Source organism: Ursus arctos, unplaced genomic scaffold (assembly GCF_023065955.2).
Source record: "Ursus arctos isolate Adak ecotype North America unplaced genomic scaffold, UrsArc2.0 scaffold_24, whole genome shotgun sequence".
Classification (NCBI taxonomy): domain Eukaryota; kingdom Metazoa; phylum Chordata; class Mammalia; order Carnivora; family Ursidae; genus Ursus; species Ursus arctos.
In genome coordinates this window covers 42,029,742-42,050,790 of record NW_026622919.1, presented here as the reverse complement: position 1 = coordinate 42,050,790, position 21,049 = coordinate 42,029,742, and the positions used below count along the sequence as shown (strand labels likewise).

General features: G+C 40.1%; 1 protein-coding gene across 3 annotated transcripts in view; it reads right to left on the bottom strand.

The window, feature by feature from the left end:
* Positions 1 to 10,135: 10,135 nt before the first annotated feature.
* NSRP1 (nuclear speckle splicing regulatory protein 1) overlaps positions 10,136 to 21,049 on the bottom strand; it is a 52,171-nt gene continuing 41,257 nt past the window's right edge. For all 3 annotated transcript variants that reach the window (XM_026517778.4, XM_048227020.2, XM_026517776.4), the window contains 4 exons: positions 15,935 to 16,063; positions 14,365 to 14,572; positions 13,314 to 13,422; positions 10,136 to 11,702 (listed from right to left, as the gene is read on the bottom strand). In XM_026517778.4, the coding sequence (XP_026373563.2) occupies positions 10,661 to 11,702; positions 13,314 to 13,422; positions 14,365 to 14,572; positions 15,935 to 16,063 (1,488 nt within the window). In that variant the 3' untranslated portion in view covers positions 10,136 to 10,660. The remainder of the gene's footprint in view (positions 11,703 to 13,313; positions 13,423 to 14,364; positions 14,573 to 15,934; positions 16,064 to 21,049) is intronic.

Here is a 21,049-nt window from a genome sequence, read left to right as displayed (position 1 = left end):
TTTTTAAGCTTTAGTGGCAGAACCAAGTTTTATTTGTATAAAAGTAGAATCCCCTCTTTGAAATGCGTAGCATGCCTGTGTATTCATCTATGCAGTTTAGTCATAAATGGTCCAAGTTAGATGAGAGATCTCAGCAAATGCCTTATGTTGTGAACTGTCAACTGTAATAACTTTTTTAAATTTTATAATAATTTTTTATTGTTATGTTAGTCACCATACAGTATATCCTTAGTTTTTGATGTAGTGTTCCATGATTCATTGCTTGTGTATAACACCCAGTGCTCCATGCAATACGTGCCCTCCTTACTACCCATCACCGGTCTATCCCATTCCCTCACCCCCTCCCCTCTGAAGCCCTCAGTTTGTTTCCCAGAGTCCATAGTCTCTAGTGGTTCATTCCCCCTTCTGTTTACCCCCCCTTCATTCTTCCCGTCCTTCTCCTACCGATCTTCCTATTTCTTATGTTCCATAAATGAGTGAAACCATATGATAATTGTCTTTCTCTGCTTGACTTATTTCACTTAGCATTATCTCCTCCAGTCCCGTCCATGTCGCTGCAAATGTTGTGAAATCGTTCTTTTTGATGGCTGAGTAATATTCCATTGTATATATGGACCACATCTTCTTAATCCAGTCATCTGTTGAAGGGCATCTCGGCTCCTTCCACAATTTAGCTATTGTGGACAATGCTGCTATGAATTTTTGCCATTCTAACTGGCGTAAGGTGGTATCTCAATGCGGTTTTGATTTGAATTTCCCTGACGGCTAATGACTTTGAACATTTTTTCATGTGTCTGTTAGCCATTTGTAGCTCTTCATTGGAAAAGTGTCTGTTCATATCTTCTGCCCATTTTTTGATTTGATTATTTGTTTCTCGTGTATTGAGTTTGAGAAGTTCTTTGTAGATCTTGGATACCAGTCTTATATGTCGTGTCATTTGCAAATATCTTCTCCCATTCCATGGGCTGCCCCTTAGTTTTTTTGACTGTTTCCTTGGCTGTGCAGAAGCTTTTTATCTTGATTAAGTCCCACAAGTTCATTTTATCTTTTCTTTCTCTTGCCTTTGGAGATGTGTCATGAAAAAAGTTGCTGTGGCTGATGTCGTAGAGGGTGCTGCCTATGTTCTCCTCTAGGATTTTGATGGATTCCTGTCTCCCATCGAGGTCTTTCATCCATTTGGAGTTTATCTTTGTGTATGGTGTGAGAGAGTGGTCATTCTTTTGTATATAGCTGTCCAATTTTCCCAGCACCATTTATTGAAGAGACTGTAATAACTCTTAAATCATGATATATAGATTTGTTCTGTCTCACAATAAAAACAAAACTTCCAAACTCTTAGGGTTAAGATAAAAATCTTAACTGTACATTATCCAAACATTTACACAATTCCCAAACACTGCATGTCATTTACAAATACTTATTATCAAAACTATGTAGAATTAGAAATATTAAATTTCTGTAAAGCTAAATTACTACAATTCTTTGCAATTTGTGCCAAACTTTAGTTTCCAATGTGTTTTCTCATATATCATCTCATGTGATCATCAGAGCTCTGGGTGACAACAGTTATTTCCCTAGTGTTGCCGATGAGGAGCCTGAGGCTCAAAGAAGCCAATTAATTTGCCCAAGTTCACAGCTGAAAAGTTCCAGGACAGGACCTGTGCCTTGGGTTTTTTTTTTCTTTTTTTATTAAAGATTTTATTTATTTGACAGAGAGAGAGACAGGGAGAGAGGGAACACAAGCGGGGGAGTGGGAAAGGGAGAAGCAGGCTCTCCGCTGAGCGGGGAGCCCGATGTAGGGCTCGATCCCAGGATCCTGGGATCATGACCTGAGCCAAAGGCAGACGCTTAATGACTGAGCCATCCAGGTGTCCCTATGCCTTGGTTTTCTTTTTTTTTTTTTTTTAAAGATTTTATTTATTTATTCGACAGAGATAGAGACAGCCAGCGAGAGAGGGAACACAAGCAGGGGGAGTGGGAGAGGAAGAAGCAGGCTCATAGCGGAGGAGCCTGATGTGGGGCTCGATCCCATAACGCCAGGATCACGCCCTGAGCCGAAGGCAGACGCTTAACCGCTGTGCCACCCAGGCGCCCCGTATGCCTTGGTTTTCTGATTCAAGGCCAAAGGTTATTTGCGTGCTATCTTTAAAATCACCATCCATAGAAGCCTAAATACACACACAGATCCTAAATTCAAAAATGAGAATCATGAGGGCTGTATTTTCAACAAATAAGGACATTCTCCTTCATAATCAACTGTCAAAATCAGGAAAGTGACGTTGATACGTCACTGCCATTTAATCTCAGACCCCATTCAATGACGTCCTTTTAGCAAAAGGATCCAGTCCAGAATCACACGTTGCATTTAGTTTCATGTGGCTTTTGTCTCCTTCAGGCCAGAACAGATTCCCAGTCTTCCCTTGGCTTTCATGACCTCGATACTTTTGAGGGTTACAGGTCGGGGATTTGGCGGAATGTCCCTCAGTTTGATTTGTTTGATGATAGATCCCTCACGATTAGATCCAGGCTAAGGATTCTTGGCAAATATCGTGGGAATGATGCCATGTTCCTCTGTCTGGTGGAGCACAATTTGATTTGTCCCATATTGATGTTAACTTCAATCACCCAAATAAGGTGGTGTCTGCCAGGCTTTCTGCTGTCAAGTTTTTCTTTTTTGTAATTAATTAGTATTTTGTAGGGAGTGTTTTTCTCCTTCTTCTCCTCCTCCACCTCCTCCTCCTTCTTCTTAAGATTTTATTTATTTATTTGACAGAGAGAGAGACAGTGAGTGAGGGAACACAGGCAGGGGGAGTGGGAGAGGGAGAAGCAGTCTCCTCACTGAGCAGGGAGCCCGATGCGGGGCTTGATCCCAGGACTCCGGGATCATGACCTGAGCCGAAGACAGACACTTAACGACTGAGCCACCCAGGCACCCTGGGAGTGTTCTTCTGCGATTGTGCAACTATCCCCTTCCTCCTCTAACTTTTACTCATTTATTTTTTATGGATTCCTATTTTGTTCAGTGGACTGTAATCATTAATTCTGATGCTCAAATCACCCCATATTTAGCCAGTGAGAGTCCTGGTAAGCTGTCCCTTTGACATGTCCCCATCATTTAGAACACTTCCTTACTTTCTGGACTAAAATGTTCCAGGATCATCTTGTACTTTCCCTGACACAGCCTTTCCTCCAAGAAGCCCTGGTTCCTTTTAGTGAAGAATGTATTTAGAAACCAAGATTGAGGGGTATGATCATTGCTATTGAGCTGTCACTGATCCCAAGTCCTCTCATTGGGCAGAACAAAAGTGTGTGTGTGCATGTGTGTATTCATGCACACACATACACACACACACACACACCCATAATTGTCGATCTCTACTGTGAAAACTGAGTTCACACCGTTATCTCCAATTCTAACCCAACACTGCAAAGTTCTCTCTAGTTTTCTCCCTTTATAACTCCTTCTAGGACAGTGAGAAACCTGGCTCCCATTATCCTGAATCAGTGTCCCTGAATGTCAGCAATGTTCTATGGCTGCTGCTCTCCTTATCCCACTCAGGTTCTGACCCCTCATGCTGAGATTGTCCCCTGAACGAGTGCCCTTCTCACCTGCTCAGGCTGATGACCCATGTTGGGCAGTCGCCACTACCACTTACGGAGTCCTTCTCGACCATACCTGGGCTCAACCTCTTGCATGGGCCTCCTCTCTGCACGATTACCCCCCACCCGCATTTGGGCTGACACAGAGTGTAGGCTGCTCCTACATAATTCTTTTCTTCACTGTGTATTAGTGACACCCAGCCCTGGGCCATGACAGCTTTTACCCTGCACAGCACCACTTAATGGACTGGGATGATCAAAAGGGGAGAATCATCGAACTTCACATCAAAAACCAGGGATATACTGTATGGTAACTAACATAATATAGTAAAAAATATTATTAAAAAAAAGGGGGAGAGGATCAGTTTACATTCATAGTTATAATTATAGCCTTAAAAAGCCATCATATTTTCTTAAGGGACCATTAACGAGGAAGGAGGTTAGTAGTATAATGGGGTGGGCAGAGCTTGGACAAAGAAAGCATCTTTCAGGGGAGAAACTTAAGGATATTTCTAAACTCCTTTTTCCAACCCACAACCTTTCCTGCTAACTATTCCTTATTTCTTCTTTTAGGCTTTGTCTTAACACAACGAACAAGAATCTAACACATCTGGCACATAGCCCTCAATTTGCTAAATGCTTGAGAATATATCATATTTCATGTCATTCGTCTGGCCTAGTTTCCTTCCATCATAAGTATGACTGATCACGTATTTTCCAAAAGCAAAAAACTTCCCTGCACCAATGCAAAGAACAACCAGACAGGATTGAGAAGACAAGGCCTCAAGTCCTTTCTCAGCAACTACCAAACTAAGTAATCTTACTTAAGTCACTCAGCTTCACTGGCCCTTTCTCCTCATGGGTGTAATACTATAACTGAAGACAAATACTGATCTTCACGGGGTGCTTACTAATGTCAGGCACAGCATTGCATGCCTTATTTTAAGCAATTCTTACATCGATCTTATGGAAGACACACTTTTTTTTTTCTTAAGATTTTATTTTTTTAAGTAATCTCTATACCCCACGCGGGGCTCAAACTCACCTCCCTGAGATCAAGAGCCGCATGCTCCGCTGACTGAGCCAGCCAGGCACCCAAAAGACACACTTTCATGATCCCCGTTTTACAAATGAGACTGCAGCCTAGAGAACTTAATTTGTCCAAGGTTATGCAGCTAGTAAATAGTAGACCCTAGACCTCCACGCCTCAGCTTTTAAACATGATGTCATAATGCATTGAAAACATTTTAAATGGGAGGGGTTACATTAGATAATCTCTAAGGTCATTCCAGTTTAAAAATTCTGATTTTAAGAAATGCTTAAGGGATATTAAAAGAAACAAAAACTTTGCATTATAGTAGGCACTGGGCATATAAAGTTGAGATTGGATCTTTGCACAGAAGGCAAAGGAAACAGAGGTGCTGCTGAAAAAGGGGGTATTCAGAGAGGCTTTATGGAGGCAATACCACTTTAGTTCAGTTTTAAAAATAAGAGGTTAGGTAGAAATATGGGTGGCATTGTAGGCAAAGCAACCACCATGTGAGAAGGCAGAGTTGTCAGGAAACAGCACTATGTACTGATATGACTGCAGTGAGAGTCAACAAGGGGAGGGAGAAGGAAAATGACAACATTTTGAGTTATTTATGTATTGTTGAAAATTGAGTCGGAAGAAGAGCGGTTTATCGATTCATAAGATTTCTTTTAAGTACATTATTTTGGACCTTGTTTACTTATTTTTAAAAAGATATATTTATTTGTGAGAGAGAGGGAGAGAGATAGAGGGAGAGACAGAGAGAGGAGAGAACCCCCAAGCCGACTCCCCGTTGAGCGTGGAGCCTGAGATGGGGCTCAATCCCACCACTCAGGAGGTCATGACCTGAGCTGAAACCAAGAGTTGGACGCTTAACTGACTGAGCCACCCAGGTGCCCCATGGACCTCATATCCATTTAAAAGACACACATCTAGGGGCACCTGGGTGGTTCAGTGGGTCAAGCATCTGCCTTCGGCTCAGGTTATGATCCGGGGTCCTGGGATCGAGCCCCACATCAGGCTCCCTGCTCAGTGGGGAGTCTGTTATCTCTCCCTCTCTCTCTCAAGTAAACAAAATCTTTTCTTTTAAAGATTTTATTTATTTATTTGAGAGAGAGTGCATAAGCAGGGGGAGGGGCAGAGGCAGAGGGAGAAGCAGACTCCTTGTTGAGCAGGGAGCCAGATGTGGGTATTGATCCCAGGACCCCGGGATCATGACCTGAGCCAAAGGCAGCCGCTTAACTGACTGAGCCACCCAGGGGCCCCAATAAACAAAATCTTAAAACAAAAAGAACACACATCTAGCAATAAAGTTAATGAATTTCTTATTCATACTAGCCCAAATCATACATTATCAAATAACTGCCACCCTGTGGGTAAGCCATTCTATTTTTTTTTAAAGATTTTATTTATTTATTTGACAGAGATTGAGACAGCCAGCGAGAGAGGGAACACAAGCAGGGGGAGTGGGAGAGGAAGAAGCAGGCTTCCTAGCAGAGGAGCCTGATGTGGGGCTCCAATCCCATAACGCCGGGATCACCCCCTGAGCCAAAGGCAGACGCTTAACCGCTGTGCCACCCAGGTGCCCCGGATAAGCCATTCTATTAATCAACATCTCTATAGATTCTTCCTGTAGAAATGACTAAGATTAACCAGGATGGCCAACAGTTCCTCTGACTCATATTTAGAAATTTTAAGATTATGCATACAGAATATATAAAACATATTTACAACGAAAAGAACAGCCAAGTAACTACCATCCAAGAAGTGGAATATTGCCGGCATCTAGAAGTCCTGTGTGTACCTCTCCTGTATCATGAATCATTTCCTTGCTTTTTCTTAGTTTCATTACCTACCCACGTGTCTCTATATGGTATCATTTTGCTTCTTTTAAAAATAACAATGCAAATTACTTTTTGTTTCTTACGATACTGTGAAATTCATCCCAACTGTGTATAAGTCTAGTGTTTTCACTATATTGTGTATCTATAGATACCAGATTCATTTGCTACTGATAGACATTCTAGGTTGTTTCCGGTTTGATGAAAAACACTATTATGGAAATTCCTGGGACAACTGTGGAAAAAACACAAGTTACAGAAAATGTGCATCACCACACTGCTTTCAAAAAAGGTTCTACGAATTCATTTGCCACTGGTAGCATATATGACCTACTACCGCCCCATGTGCTCAGCTACACTGGGTATTATATCTACACATTTTTGCCGTTCTCAGTGGATGTTCAGGGGTATTCCTTGTGGTTTTAATTTGAACAGATTTTCACTCACCGATGAGTCTATTTGATGCCCAGATGGAAAAAAGTAAATCTTAATCCCCATATTACACTACATAAAAAATTCTTTCCAGGTGCATGGTAAATCTGATTAGAAAAGTAGACATTATTGTAGACGTTATGCTTCTAGAAGAGTGTGTCCAGAACTTTCTGCAATGGTAGAAATGTTCTGTAATTCTGCACTTTCCTATATGGTAGCCAATAGATAACAGGAGGCTGTTGAGCTCTTCAAATGTCTAGTGCGACTGAGGAAGTGAACTTTACATTTTATTTAACTTTTGATTAAGTTGAACTTTATGACAATTAGATTTCTGTTCATTAATAGATACCATTATGAGAGTGAAAAGGCAAGCAAGGGGGAGAAGTTCTTGCAAACAACTCCTACCCAGAATATATAAAGAACTGGAGGCCTGGGTGGCTCAGCTGGTTAACTGATACTCTTGATTTTGGCTTGGGTTATGATCTCGGGGTTGTGAGATTGAGCCCTGTGTCAGGCTCTGCACGGGGTGTGGAGCCTCCTTGGGATTCTTTCTCCCTCTGCCCCTTCTCTCTCTCCCACTCTAAAAAAAAAAAAAAATCATGTAGGTCATGAAAAAAAGGAGGGCAATAGCCCCAGTTCCTCTAAGATAGGCAAAAGAAACACACTCTTCAAAAGGGAGATATTCAAATGCTAATAAATATATGGCAGCCATAAGGGAACCACAAAACCATGAGATATCATTACACCCAACAGAAGGACAAAACTCGAGACAAAAGGTAAACAATTACCAAGTGTAAGCAAGCACGTGGAGCAACATGAGAATACACTGATGAAGTGTATTTTGGATAACTGATTGACGGTACCTGCTAAAGCTGAACATGCCTCAGCAATTCCATCCCTAGGAAACACCCAACCAAAACATATAAATGTATATGCAAGAAGACAAGGACCAGAACGCTCCTGAAAGTGTATTCATCATAACCCCGAACAGGAAATAACTCAATGTTGACTACAGTAGAATGCATTAAGAACTATAAAATCTAGAGCACAAGAAAAATTAATCTATGGTGTTAAAAGTCAAAGGTGTGTGTGTGGCTCAGTTGGTTAAGTGTTCAGCTCTTGGTTTTGGCTCAGGTCATGATCTCATGGATCATGGGATTGAGCCCCACATCGGCCTCTGTGCTCAGTGCAGTCTGCTTGTCCCTCTCCTTTTGCTCCTCCCCGACTCATGCTCTCTCAAATAAAGTGAAAGGGGAAGGGGTAATAAGGAGGACAGGAAGGGGTGTGAAGAGAGCTTCTGTGGGTCGGGTGATGTTCTTTTTGCACTGGATGTGTTCATTCCGTGTAAACCATTTAAAACACATACTGTGTACTTTTTTAAAAAATGCATGTTATGTTACAATTTTTAGAAGTTTATTAAGAGTGTTCCAATAATTTCCGGCATCCACTTATCACAGGCAGAATCTTGTATCAAAATAGGGCCTTTGTGGCTATAGTGGCAGAAACCCAACTGAAACGTGCTTAAGAAAAAACAGGGAAAGTATCGGTTTAAAATATCTAAAGAAATGTGCGCCCACTAGAGACAGAAAGTCGAAAGCAATCCTCAGGTGTTTGTCCTTCTCCCCCTTCATACCTGCTCTTTTTTGCGGGCTGTATCCTGTCAGGCAGGGAGGCACTCATTCTCTGAGAGGACCTGGACTTACCTCATCTTTAAAGTCGGCAATGGTAGTGGAAAACATCTAAGTCTGACTTGGCCTCGCCTAAGTCACATGCCTTTCCTGGAGCCTTTTCAACCCCATTTGAACCACTGGATTAAGTAGCGAAGGGGTACTTTCTTAAGGGAAAACCAAGGGACTGTTCTCAGAAAAGGGAGAGAATGCCAGAGAGGCAAAGTCATCTATGTATCTGGAGATCAAAGAAAACCCTTAATTTGGAGTTCGTCCCTGAGTTATGTCAAATTTTGTTAATAAAAATAATATATAGCTTTTCCTATCCAAAGCATCCAAGCTGCTTTGTGAGTCTCTGAACTATGGGCGGAAAGAAATCGAGTTTTTTTTTTTAAGATTTTATTTATTTATTTGACAGAGAGACAGCCAGCGAGAGAGGGAACACAAGCAGGGGGAGTGGGAGAGGAAGAAGCAGGCTCATAGTGGAGGAGCCTGACGTGGGGCTCGATCCCGTAACGCCGGGATCACGCCCTGAGCCGAAGGCAGACGCTTAACTGCTGTGCCACCCAGGCGCCCCAGAAATCGAGTTTCTTATCAGATCTGACTCCTGTCTCTCCCTCCTTGACTGTATCTTACACACTATGGTTAATCTTTCTAATATATGGCTCTATGTATAACAACTCCAACAAAGGAACCATATTCCCTAGAGGTTGGTGATTTTTAGCCTGTCACTCATGCTCTTCCATCATCTCACCTGAACTTCTTCATAGTTACGTTATATGACTCCTCCTGTGCACATGTATTCAGTGCTTTTTAAGTCTTTGTCACGGATCTATTTTATTTTTAAAGATTTTATTTATTTATTCGAGAGAGAGAGCGAGCGTGCACAGAGAGGCAGAGAAAGAAGCAGATTCCCCGCTGAGCACAGAGCCTGACGACGGGGCTTAATCCCAGGACCCTGAGATCATGACCAAGCTGAAGGCAGATACTTAACCGACTGAGCCACCCAGGTGCCCCATCACTTATCTATTTTAAATTATTAGAATACAACTGGTATTTAATGTGTCAGTCAAGAGATAGGGGCATTAGATTTCCTGTTACTTTCCCTTTTTGGCTTTAAAGGTATAATAAAATGATTTATGAATGCTAAATTTGATCCTTAATATCATGTCTTTTCTAAAAGTCAATATTCTTTTTTTTTTTTAAGAGACAGAACAGGGCAAGGGGCAGAGGAGAGGGAGACTCTTAAGTAGGCTCCACGCCCAGCACAGGAGCCGGACACGGGGCTCGATCTCATGAGCCTGAGATCATAACCTGAGCCGAAATCAAGTCAGACACTTAACCGACTAACACAACTAGCTGCCCCCAAATGTTAAGTTTCTTAAGTATATAAAATAAGACAGGCTCTGAACTAGGCTACCTGAATCTTTAGCTAACTTCACTTAGACTAAATGTCTCTATCTTTTCACTCTTACCTAAACCTGAGTGATATAACCAATTTACTAACTTGATAGGGTTTCAGAATTAAAGTGATTTTCAAAAATTAAAAAATAAAAGAGGAAATGTACGAACACATCACTAATTTTATTTGCATTTAAACCAAATGTGCTGAGCTAGAAAGTTAGACAAGATGTATGATCCATATTTTATACATTAACACAAATTTCAGAACGTAAAGTATAACAGTAGTCTCTATTGTTCAGGTCCACATATTTTTATCTAGAATATGGTATTTATAAAATTAACACCTCCTGCAACAAAACCAACATTATTAGGGGAGTTGTTTGAATTATTTTTTAATGGCCATAGTGGAGCCCATTTTCCTCATTAAGTAACTATAGGGATTTAACATTTCTTTAAGTTGCTTGAATACAACCAAGAATGTGGTATTGATAATTAAATATGTATCAATTCACTCAAACATTCAGAATAAAAGGACTTATTTTTTACTTACCCCAAAAAAGAATTTTGAAAATATATTAAAAAATACCCTCCCAACCACTGTTAACACACTCCTGTACGCCTTCACACAGCATGGTCCAGGGGTTACAGTTTTTGTGCTCCCACAGGTCTTTCTATTTGGGCAGTTATCAATCGTCTTCTTTCTCAATGTATGTCTTTGCATGAACGCGGGCCATCTGCCTGGCCAGGTACCTGTCTCTAGCCGACATTACAGTCTCTTCATTGCTTCGCTTTGCAAACTTGTTCCCCACCTCATGCGGACTCTCTTGTTCTTTGCCCATCTCTTGACGAACCTCTGTGAGTCTGTGTTTTGCTCCCAGGGATGTTTCAGAACTGGAGGCTTTCTCTGGGTTTCTTTCTCTGTCCTTTCCCATATTTCTCATTTTACTGGATCTTTCCCGGTCAAGAAACCTATCCTTTGCCCTAGAATTTGGGCTGCTTTCTTTTTTGTCTCGGATTCTTTCGGAAGATTGAACACTTATTTCTCGTTGTTCTCTATCTCTGTACTTCCCACTGTTTTCATGTCTTTCTTTCCTTGCTTTCATGTGCTCTTCCTTCTCTCCTCCTTTCTCACTGTGTCGGTCATGATCATTTCGTTGTCTATCTCTTTCTTGTTCTCTTGGGGAGTATTTTTCCCTGTCTTTCTCCCTTTTCCAATCTCTGTCATTTCTTTCTCTTTGGTCTCTTCCCCTCAGTTTATCTTCGTGTTCATGCCTCTTCCAGTGAGAATCCCTGTGACTGGCCTCTCTGTGCCTATAGGAATCCTTCTTTTCTTTTCGGTAATCACGGTCAGCATAACTGTTCTCCCGATCCCTGGCTTGCCTCTCTTGGTGCCGATCTTCCCTTTTCTCATGAACTCCTGACTTGGACCTTTTTGTGTGGCATTCGGTATCATGCTCTCTTTCTTCGTTAGAAGACCGTGAGTGCGCTTCATTTCTCTGATGCTTGGAGTCACTCTCGGAGGTCTCTGGGACCGTTCTCCTTCTGCAGTCCACTTTATGATCTTCTTCCATTTCATCATCCTCACTGTTAGCATCAAAGTCACTGTCTGCATCTGGGTTTTCCTCTGTTTTCACAACAGTTTGGAGACTGCATTTCTCACGTGGTATTCTGTTCTCTGAACTTACTTCATCAGAATAACCCCTTGATTTCTCTTCTTTTATTGCAGACCTTAAATAATATAACACAAAATGCCACATTATCATCTTAGTAAGCACATGAAGTGTTCATATCATTTTTCTCAATACTTAAACCAATACAACTACTAAATGCAAAAAGCGGCTATTTACCTTGTAAACACCTGTAAGCTAGTATTTTCTAACCATTCAGAATATTTTCAGAAAAAGAAGGTAGAAGTGAAATAAAGAAAATTAGCCTTTCTGTATTGGGCCACTAGAACCTTCAGGCACAAGCTTGTGTAAGGTCTTCATTTTTGTTAAGCATGACAAAGAACAATTGGGAGAAGTAAGATACACTCTGGATCTAAGTGTTATTTTCACAACAAGAAGTTCAAGTTGCAGCTCTTTGTTGGGATTCTTATTCTTTTTTTTTTTTAATTCAAGAATAGTTCTGGAAATAGCTGAAGATATTTTCACAGCAAAACGGTAGTAAAATCTAATTCTAAATATCACTAAATAATCTCCAATGACTAAAAAGGCACGAGCGTCTTGATATAACTCCTGGCACCTGTCACAACAAGAGAGGAATATGTGAATCCATCTGTTACAATCGATAGCACTGAAAACTGTTTGCATCCCCTACATTTTCCCGACTGGTAAGTGTGGCTGATTTACTTACAGTAGCTACACATTCATTCTTACCGATCTCATAGTAATCATAACAACAGAACAACTGTGGTTTTCTGGGAACTGCTGGCAGAACTGTCGTGGCTAACGGATTATCTAATAGCTAGGAATTCTATTATTAGACTCTGAGAGAAGTACAACTACTAAATGACATTATGGAGTCTCATGGCTGGCCTCACAACTATTCCAGATGAAATGCTAACAGAAATTCTAATTTACCACTCAAAAATCTCTCTTCAAATATCCTTTCCTAGACTCATAATTTTCCTCAATTTTGTAATCAAACCCAGCATTTGCTGGGAGGGAGGGAAGGTGGAGTATAAATCTAATTCTGTCTCTTCAGCCTTAATTCTACTCTCTCCTTTTCCCAGCAACACGGACTTACATCCTCTCATCTGAATATTCCTGTTCCAAAAAACCATTTACGCAGACACAAGCTTGGGACAAATTCTCCCTTTTACCTTCAGCTATATACTTATGACAGCCATTTCACCATTCCTACAATACCTTACAATTTTATCAAAAAACCCCTCCAATCCTTACCTTCTGTGCCAGTGCTAAGGGACGTACCTACAGAAACGGTAACGTTTGTATCTGTGCCACCTAATACGGTAGCCACCAGCCAAGTGTGGCAACTGAGCACTTGTGATGTGGCTACATATTAGGGAGTGCATTTCTAGCCCCTGACATGTGAATCTTCTGTTTTATAGAGGCCATGTCCTATTTACGAAAATAAACCACTTCTCTTACATACTATTTGAACACACATGTAGGATTTACTGCAGAATAGAAATAAGTAACCTGTAGGTTTTTAATCAAGAAAGTGTAAAGCCCTAGCAATTCAATTAGGTCAGGTTTGGCTGACAACACAATATGCAATGCTACAAACCTCTATCTTTCAGAGGGTTAAAATGACCCCACAACCACAGATCACGAACGGAATCTTTCTTCTAATATTCTATACGTCGCGTCTCACCTGGCTTCACGAAAGCTGCATGTAGGTACTTCCTCTTCACCAACTGCTTGATTTAACAGGTGTCTATAAAATCCACTGAGATCTTTCTGCTTGGTTACATCCAAACGTGCTAAGAGAGGGCAAGCAGAAGTGAGAGGAACATATCCAACAGGGCACAACACAGTTCAGTTTTACAGGTGTAGAGAACGTTCACATACACAGTGTATAAACCACTCTCTAGGTCTAGCTGGCCAACTACAGCCTGCAAGCCAAATGGGGCCTTCTGTTCTGTAAATAAATTTTTACTGGAACGTAGCCTTGTTCATTTATTATTTAAGGCTGCTTTTGCATTAGAAAGGCAGAACTGAGTAGCTCCAGCAGAGAACATACGGTACACAAAGCCTAAAATATTTACTTTCCTGGTCCTTCACAGAACATTTGCCAACGGGTATTCTATATAAACACACAGTACATGCTTAGAATATTATAGAGCGAGCATTTGCCAATGAAGCTACTTATAAGTATACAATATACTTAGATCTTGAGAAATGACCACTGGTAGGAAACTGAGGTAAAGACTAAGACATTCTGTGGCTCCCGCGCATCTTTGTTCTTTCTTGAATTAACGTCATTCTTTTTCTAAATGCCCATCCAGTTCCTTGAGTGATGTTACTCTAGTTTTCTAAACCCAGAAAATATAACAAGGATTTAAATCTTAGTTTAAATTGCTTCTGACAAATATTGTGGTGTTATGACTTGTAATAAAGGTTTTACATTTGAAATTATTTTCTAAGGCAATGACTTGTAATGGCCATAGTTTTAAGCAACAAAATGAGAGATGTGAAAAGTCCAGTAGAAGTAATAGTTACCAGAAGTACAGCTATGTTTTTAGTCATCATCTTTTCTCTGTTTTATAATATTACAGAATATCGTATGTACACCTCGAATGCATATACATAAATGAGGACCACAACATTATAATCTAGAAGTTCAGGGACAGAGCAAATGGCAAGACCACAGGGCAGAATTCTGCCGCCTGTTTCCTTCTGCCCTCCTCCCTCTCCCAGTTCACCTTCAAGTGCAGCAGCCCTTTTTTCTCTCTCTTCCTCTTCAGCTCTCTCTTGCAGTTTTTTCTTATAGGCAGAAGTCACAAATGCCTCCTTATCATCAAACTCTCCCTTCTCCATTTCTCGTTCTCTCTGTATTTTCTTTTCCATTCTCTTTTCCTGTTCCTTTTTTCTGATCTCAACTGCTTTTAGTAAGTTGTGAATATATTTCGGCTAGAGGAAAAAATAAGATTATTTAGGGAAGAATCAAAGATAAAAATTAAGAATATTGTTTTTATCATGAATTTATTAAGATAAAAAAAGCTAGTCCAAATAGGGGATTGTCGTCCTCTCAAAATTAAATATAAATTTACTAGCAAGACTGAAACTAAAATTCTTTTCAACAAAAATTTAAGTGTAAAGATTGAAATTATTCAAAATGCTACTTTTTAAAAATTTCAAACTAAGTAATTTTTCCACTGTGTTTTTGCCCTTTTTACAGATATTGTCTCAATACATCAACAGATAAGTGAATCAGAAAGGTTCTCACTAGTTTTTCACATTAGTTGAAATACGATTATTTAAAAGAATAGATGGAGGTGCCTGAGTGGCTCAGTCAGTTAAGTGTCCGACTCTTGATCTCAGCTCAGGTCTTGATCTCGGGGTCATGAGTTCAAGCCCTGCACTGGGCTCCACATGGAGCCTATTTAAAAAAAAAATAGCTGTGGGGCGCCTGGGTGGCACAGCGGTTGAGCGCCTGCCTTCGGCTCAGGGCGTGATCCCGGCGTTCTGGGATCAGGCCCCACATCAGGCTCCTCCGCTGTGAGCCTGCTTCTTCCTCTCCCACTCCCCCTGCTTGTGCTCCCTCTCTCACTGGCTGTCTCTATCTCTGTCGAATAAATAAATAAATCTTAAAAAAAAAAATAGCTGTAATTTTACACCTGTACATACTATAAAATGTAAAGATCTTTAAAAATCAGTCTGTGCTTATGAAAGAAAAAGAATGATAGAAAACCTGAACTTATATCAAGACCCCACTCTCAATTATTTTTTCAAACTAAAAATATGATATGTGCAGACGATTCAGTTACCAGCTTGAAAAGAATAAAGAAATAAGAGGATGATAAAACACAAAAAAATGAACAGGAGGAGGAGTTACTAATAAAAAGACTTTCTAAGAAAGAAATTTCAAAAATTTATTTGTGAAGGTGGTAAAACAAAAAATCAAAACTTATTGTTTTTATTGTTAGATAGTTCTAAATTAAATCTGTATTACCTGGAACTAGGGGCTCTTCATACTCCAAATACCCTTATAAAAGCTTTTTCTCAGATCACTCCTCATGATGCAGCTCAAAGGGGTACTTGGGTGGCTCATTCAGTTAAGTGTCCAACTCTTGATTTCGGCTAGGGGTTATGATCTCAGGGTAGTGAGGATCAAGCCCCGTGTCAGGCTCCGCACTCAGCGGGGAGTCTGCTTGAGATTCTCTCCCTCTACCCTGCCCCCACTTGCACATGCACGCTCTCACTCTAAAATAAATAAATAAATCTTTAAAATACAGGCTGAGGTCAGAGAAATTTGAATTTTCAGCTACAAACCTTTCGGTCTTTTCCCAACAGCAATTTGGGATTATTTTCCTCCTTTTTTTTCTGCATTTCATCATAAATACTGTCGTATTCATATACAGTGGCATCTTCTGCAAGGGCCTTCTGGATTTCTAGTTTGGTCTGAAATAAACAAACAAACATGTCTAAAAAATATGAGCCAGCTAAAACATACCATAAAAAGTCTTGGTTAACTTTTTTGAGAGAGGATCATGAATCAGGTTTATATATTACAAAAAATATCAGTCACATTTTAGACTGGAGATATAAACATCGGTCTGGAGCCAGGCTGCCTGGATTTGAATCCTGGCTCTATAACTTATTAGGTACTCTAGGCAAGTTTTGTGTAATCTTTCTGTGCCTCGGTTTGCATCTAAAAAAATGAGGATAATAATTGTATCTACCTTCCAAGTTGTATTATCTACTTCATATAGTTCATTCACATACGACTTTTGAAAATAAACAACACACACCTCAAACCAAGATCAGAGTAGACTTCTGAACTTAGCTTACCAGATATCTACCAAAGAACCTACTGCAAATATTATACCTAACGATGACATTTCACAGCTTTTCCAATGAAACAGGGAGTAAGATAATGTTGCCATCAGCAACTCTGTGCACTTGAAGACCAGATAAAAAGAACAGAAAGAAAAAAAATGTTATCTATTAAAATACCCCATTTCTTAAAAGGAATCTGAATCAGCAAAGTAGTCACACACTCACTCTTCGCAGATGACATGATACTCTACGTGGAAAACCCAAAAGACTGCACCCCAAAACTGTGAGACCTCACACAGGAATTCAGCAAAGTGGCAGGATATGAACTCAATGCAAAGAAATCAGCTGCATTTCTATATTCACTAAAAATGAGACAGAAAAAAGAAAAATTAAGGAATTGATCCCATTTACAACTGCACCAAAAACCATCAGATACCTAGGAATAAATCTAACCAAAGAGGCAAATGATCTGTACTCTGAAAACTATAGAATACTCATGAAAGAAAATGAGGAAGACACAAAGAAATGGAAAAACGTCCCATGCCCATGGACTGGAAGAACAAATGCTGTTAAAATGTCTACACCACCCAAAGCAATCCACACATTCAATGCAACCCCTATCAAAATAACCACCAGCACTTTTCACAGAGCTGGAACACACCTAGAATTTGTATGGAACCAGAAAAGACCCCATATAATAGCCAAAGGAATGTTGAAAAAAGAAAACCGAAGCTGCTGGCATCACAATTCCCGATGCTCTATCACAAAGCTGAGGTCATCAAGACAGTGCGGCACTGGCACAAAACCAGACGCACTGATCAACGGAGCACAACAGAGCACCCAGAAACGGACCGTCAGCTCTATGGTTAACTCATCTTCGACAAAGCAGGAAAGAATATCCAATCGAAAAAAAGGCAGTCTCTTCAACAAATGGTGTTGGGAAAACCGGACAGCCACATGCGGAAGAATGAAGCTGGACCATTTCCTTACACCACACACAAAAACAGACACAAAATAAATGAAAGACCTAAATGTGAGACAGGAATCCATCAAAATCCTAGAGGAGAACACAGGCAGCAACCTCTCTGACCTCGGCCACAGCAACTTTTTGCTAGCCACATCTCCAAAGGCAAAAATGAACTACTGGGACTTTATCAAGCTTTTTGCTTTTGCACAGCAAAGGGAACAATCAACAAAACCAACAGGCAACCTACAGAATGGGAGAAGATATTTGCAAATGACATCGCATAAAGGGCTAGTATCCAAAATCTATAAAGAACTTACCAAACTCAACACCCAAATAACAAATAATCCAATCAAGAAATGGGCAGAAGACATGAACAGACATTTCTCCAGAGACAACATACAAATGGCCAACAGACATGAAAAAACGCTCAAGGTCATTCAGCATCAGGGAAATAAAAATCAAATCACAACGAGATACCACCTCACACTGGTCAGAATGGCTAAAATTAACAAGTCAGGAAACGACACGTGTTGGTGAGGATGAGGAGAAAGGGGAAGCCTCTGACCCTGTTGGTGGGAATGCAAGCTGGTGCAGCCACTCTGGAAAACATTACGGGGGTTCCTCAAAAAGCTGAAAATAGAACCAGGCAATTGCACTAGTGGGTATTTACCCCAAAGATACAAATGTAGTGATCCAAAGGGGCACCTGCATCCCAATGTTTATAGCAGCAATGTCCACAATAGCCAAACCATGGAAAGAGCCCAGATGTCCACTGACAGATGAATGGATAAAGATAGGGTATATATATACAATGGAGTATTACTTAGCCATCAAAAAAATGAAATCTTGCCATTTGCAACAACATGGATGGAATTAAAGGGTATTATGCTAAGTGAAATAAGTCAATCAGAGAAAGACAATATATGATTTCACTCATATGTGGAATTTAAGAGGCACCTGGGTGGCTCACTTGGTTAAGCGTCTGCCTTCAGCTCAGGTCATGATCCCAGGGTACTGGGACGGAGCCCCGAGCTGGGCTCCCTGCTCAGCTGGGAGTCTGCTTCTCCCTCTATCCGCCCCCCTCCCACTCGTGCTCTCTCTCTCAACTGATAAAATCTTTTTAAAAATTGTGGAATTTAAGAAACTAAACAGAGAGGCATAGGGGAAGAGAACGAAAATAAAACAAGATGAAATCACAGAGGAAGACAAACCTTAAGAGACCCTTAGTCATAGGAAACAAACAGGGTTGCTGGAGGCGTGGGGAGTGGGGGGAAGGGGTAACAGGATGATGGGCATTAAGGAGGGCGCGTGATGTAATGAGCACTGGGTGTTACATGTAACTGATGAATCAATGAACTCTACCTCTGAAACTAATAACATACTATATGTTAGTTAACTGAATTTAAGTAAAAAAAAAAAAAATACCTTAAAAAAATAAAATACCCCATGTCTAAGAGTATTGTATCTTAGATTTAGTAAATGCAATCAAGTTAGTATTCTTCATCATAAAAGTTAGTTTTAAAGCAGAAGACAAGAGCTAAATCATTCAAGTGGGGAATAGAGTGAAAAGCAGGAAGTACAGGTGGGAGATCAAAGGGGCAGCAGGCAGGTAAGAGGTACAAGAATAGCTATAGGAGGGGCGCCCGGGTGGCGCAGTCGTTCAGCGTCTGCCTTCGGCTCAGGGCGTGATCCCGGAGCTCTGGGATCGAGCCCCACATCAGGCTCCTCCACCGGGAGCCTGCTTCTTCCTCTCCCACTCCCCCTGCTTGTGTTCCCTCTCTCTGGCTGGCTCTCTCTCTGTCAAATAAATAAATATTTATTTAAAAAAAAAGAATAGCTATAGGAGCACTCCTAATATTCAAGCAAACTATGAAAACAAGTCTCACTAATAGAAAAAGTGGTTTTGGACAGCTAGGATTAAGACTAAAACTAGATTTGGGATTTATGCTTTAAAAAGTAGGTAAGAAAAGGCAACACAAAAATGTCAGAAGAACACTAGAAAACAAGATAATTACATGACCTTGGAGAAGTCACCAGATTCTCTGTAACTAATTCTCTCATGGATAATGGTAAAGAAGTTGAATCTTGATGGTCTCTCTAGAATTCTACTGAGCTCTAAAGTTCTAAGCATTTCAGCATTTCTGTTAAAAAAATCATTGTTTAAATTTTTTTGTTTAAATGTTCAATGTTTAAATTTTTGCATTAAATCATTTTGAGACTGTTGAGTTACACGTTATATTCCACTACGAAACAAAGATATTATCTTAACATTACTAAAATACGTAATTCTGTGCCCATTCCCCAGGGTGGCAGTAAACATAGTGGCTAAAAGCATGCACTCTGCAACTATATTGCTTGGGTTGAACTACGAGACTTCATAAAAGTCACATAAATCCTTTTGCCTTCATGTTCTCAACTACAAAGTGAAGACTATAAGAGCATCTACTTATAGAATTAAAGAATTTTTTTTTTTAAGATTTTATTTATTTATTTGACAGAGAGAGACAGCCAGCAAGAGAGGGAACACAAGCACGGGGAGTGGGAGAGGAAGAAGCAGGCTCCCGGTGGAGGAGCCTGATGTGGGGCTTGATCCCAGGACCCTGGGATCACGCCCTGAGCCGAAGGCAGACGCTTAACGACTGAGCCACCCAGGCGCCCCTTTAAGAAGTTAATTCTTAAAAAGTGGTTGCCACCTGGGTATTCTATAAGACTGATGAATCACTGACCTCTACCTCCGAAACCAATACTACGTTATATGTTAATTAATTGAATTTAAATAAAAGAAAGTATTTTAAAAAATTAAAAAATTAGTTTTGTTATGTAGCGTTTCAAATAGAAAAAAGAGCACATACACCCCCCCATGCAATAAAACAGAACTCACACTCAAGAATATGTCACCCAGCTTAAGAACGAGAATATTACAAGTGTCTTCAAAGTTATCTGTGTTCCTCCATGATTCCCTTCGCCTACCACACAGAAGTAAACGATATTCTAAATTTAATGCCTATTTTCTCTTCCTTCCCCCCCCATATATGTATATGGCTCTAAGTAATGTATTCTATGATGTGCTGTTATCAGCTTTATATAAATAGTATCAGCTTCATTTAAAAAAAAGTGGTTGCCAGAGTATCTGGCACATTAGAAAATGTGTAACAAATTTATCCTTATGCAGGATTCCAGGTAGACAAGGGAGAAAGAGATGCCAAAGGTTAAAGAAAACGTGGAGGGGAAAAAATTAAAATAAAGACGAAGGTACTGTGCCATTGTTTAATTTCATGATGCTCTTCAGCAGCTAAATCTAAGATACAACAGTGTAGTAGAAAAATTAGTAAACCTTCAGGCTTAGTTCTGTAATTAGCTGTGTGATCATGAGGGGTAATTTATCCTTTTTAAGTTTCAGATTTCATAATCAAGACTATGGGCAGGTTTGTGAGATTTTTAAAAAGATAATGTATGTACAAAAAAGTGCTTGGAAATATGACCGGGCACTATATAAGGTGCGAGGCAAATCTACTGAAAGTTATCAGATATTCCCCATTCTTAGTAGACAAATTTCAAGTAATTAAAAAATTATGAAACTACTTTGGTGTGAAGAAGACTTTTTTTAAGCAAGTAGGCTCACTAGTAAGAATTATTAAACC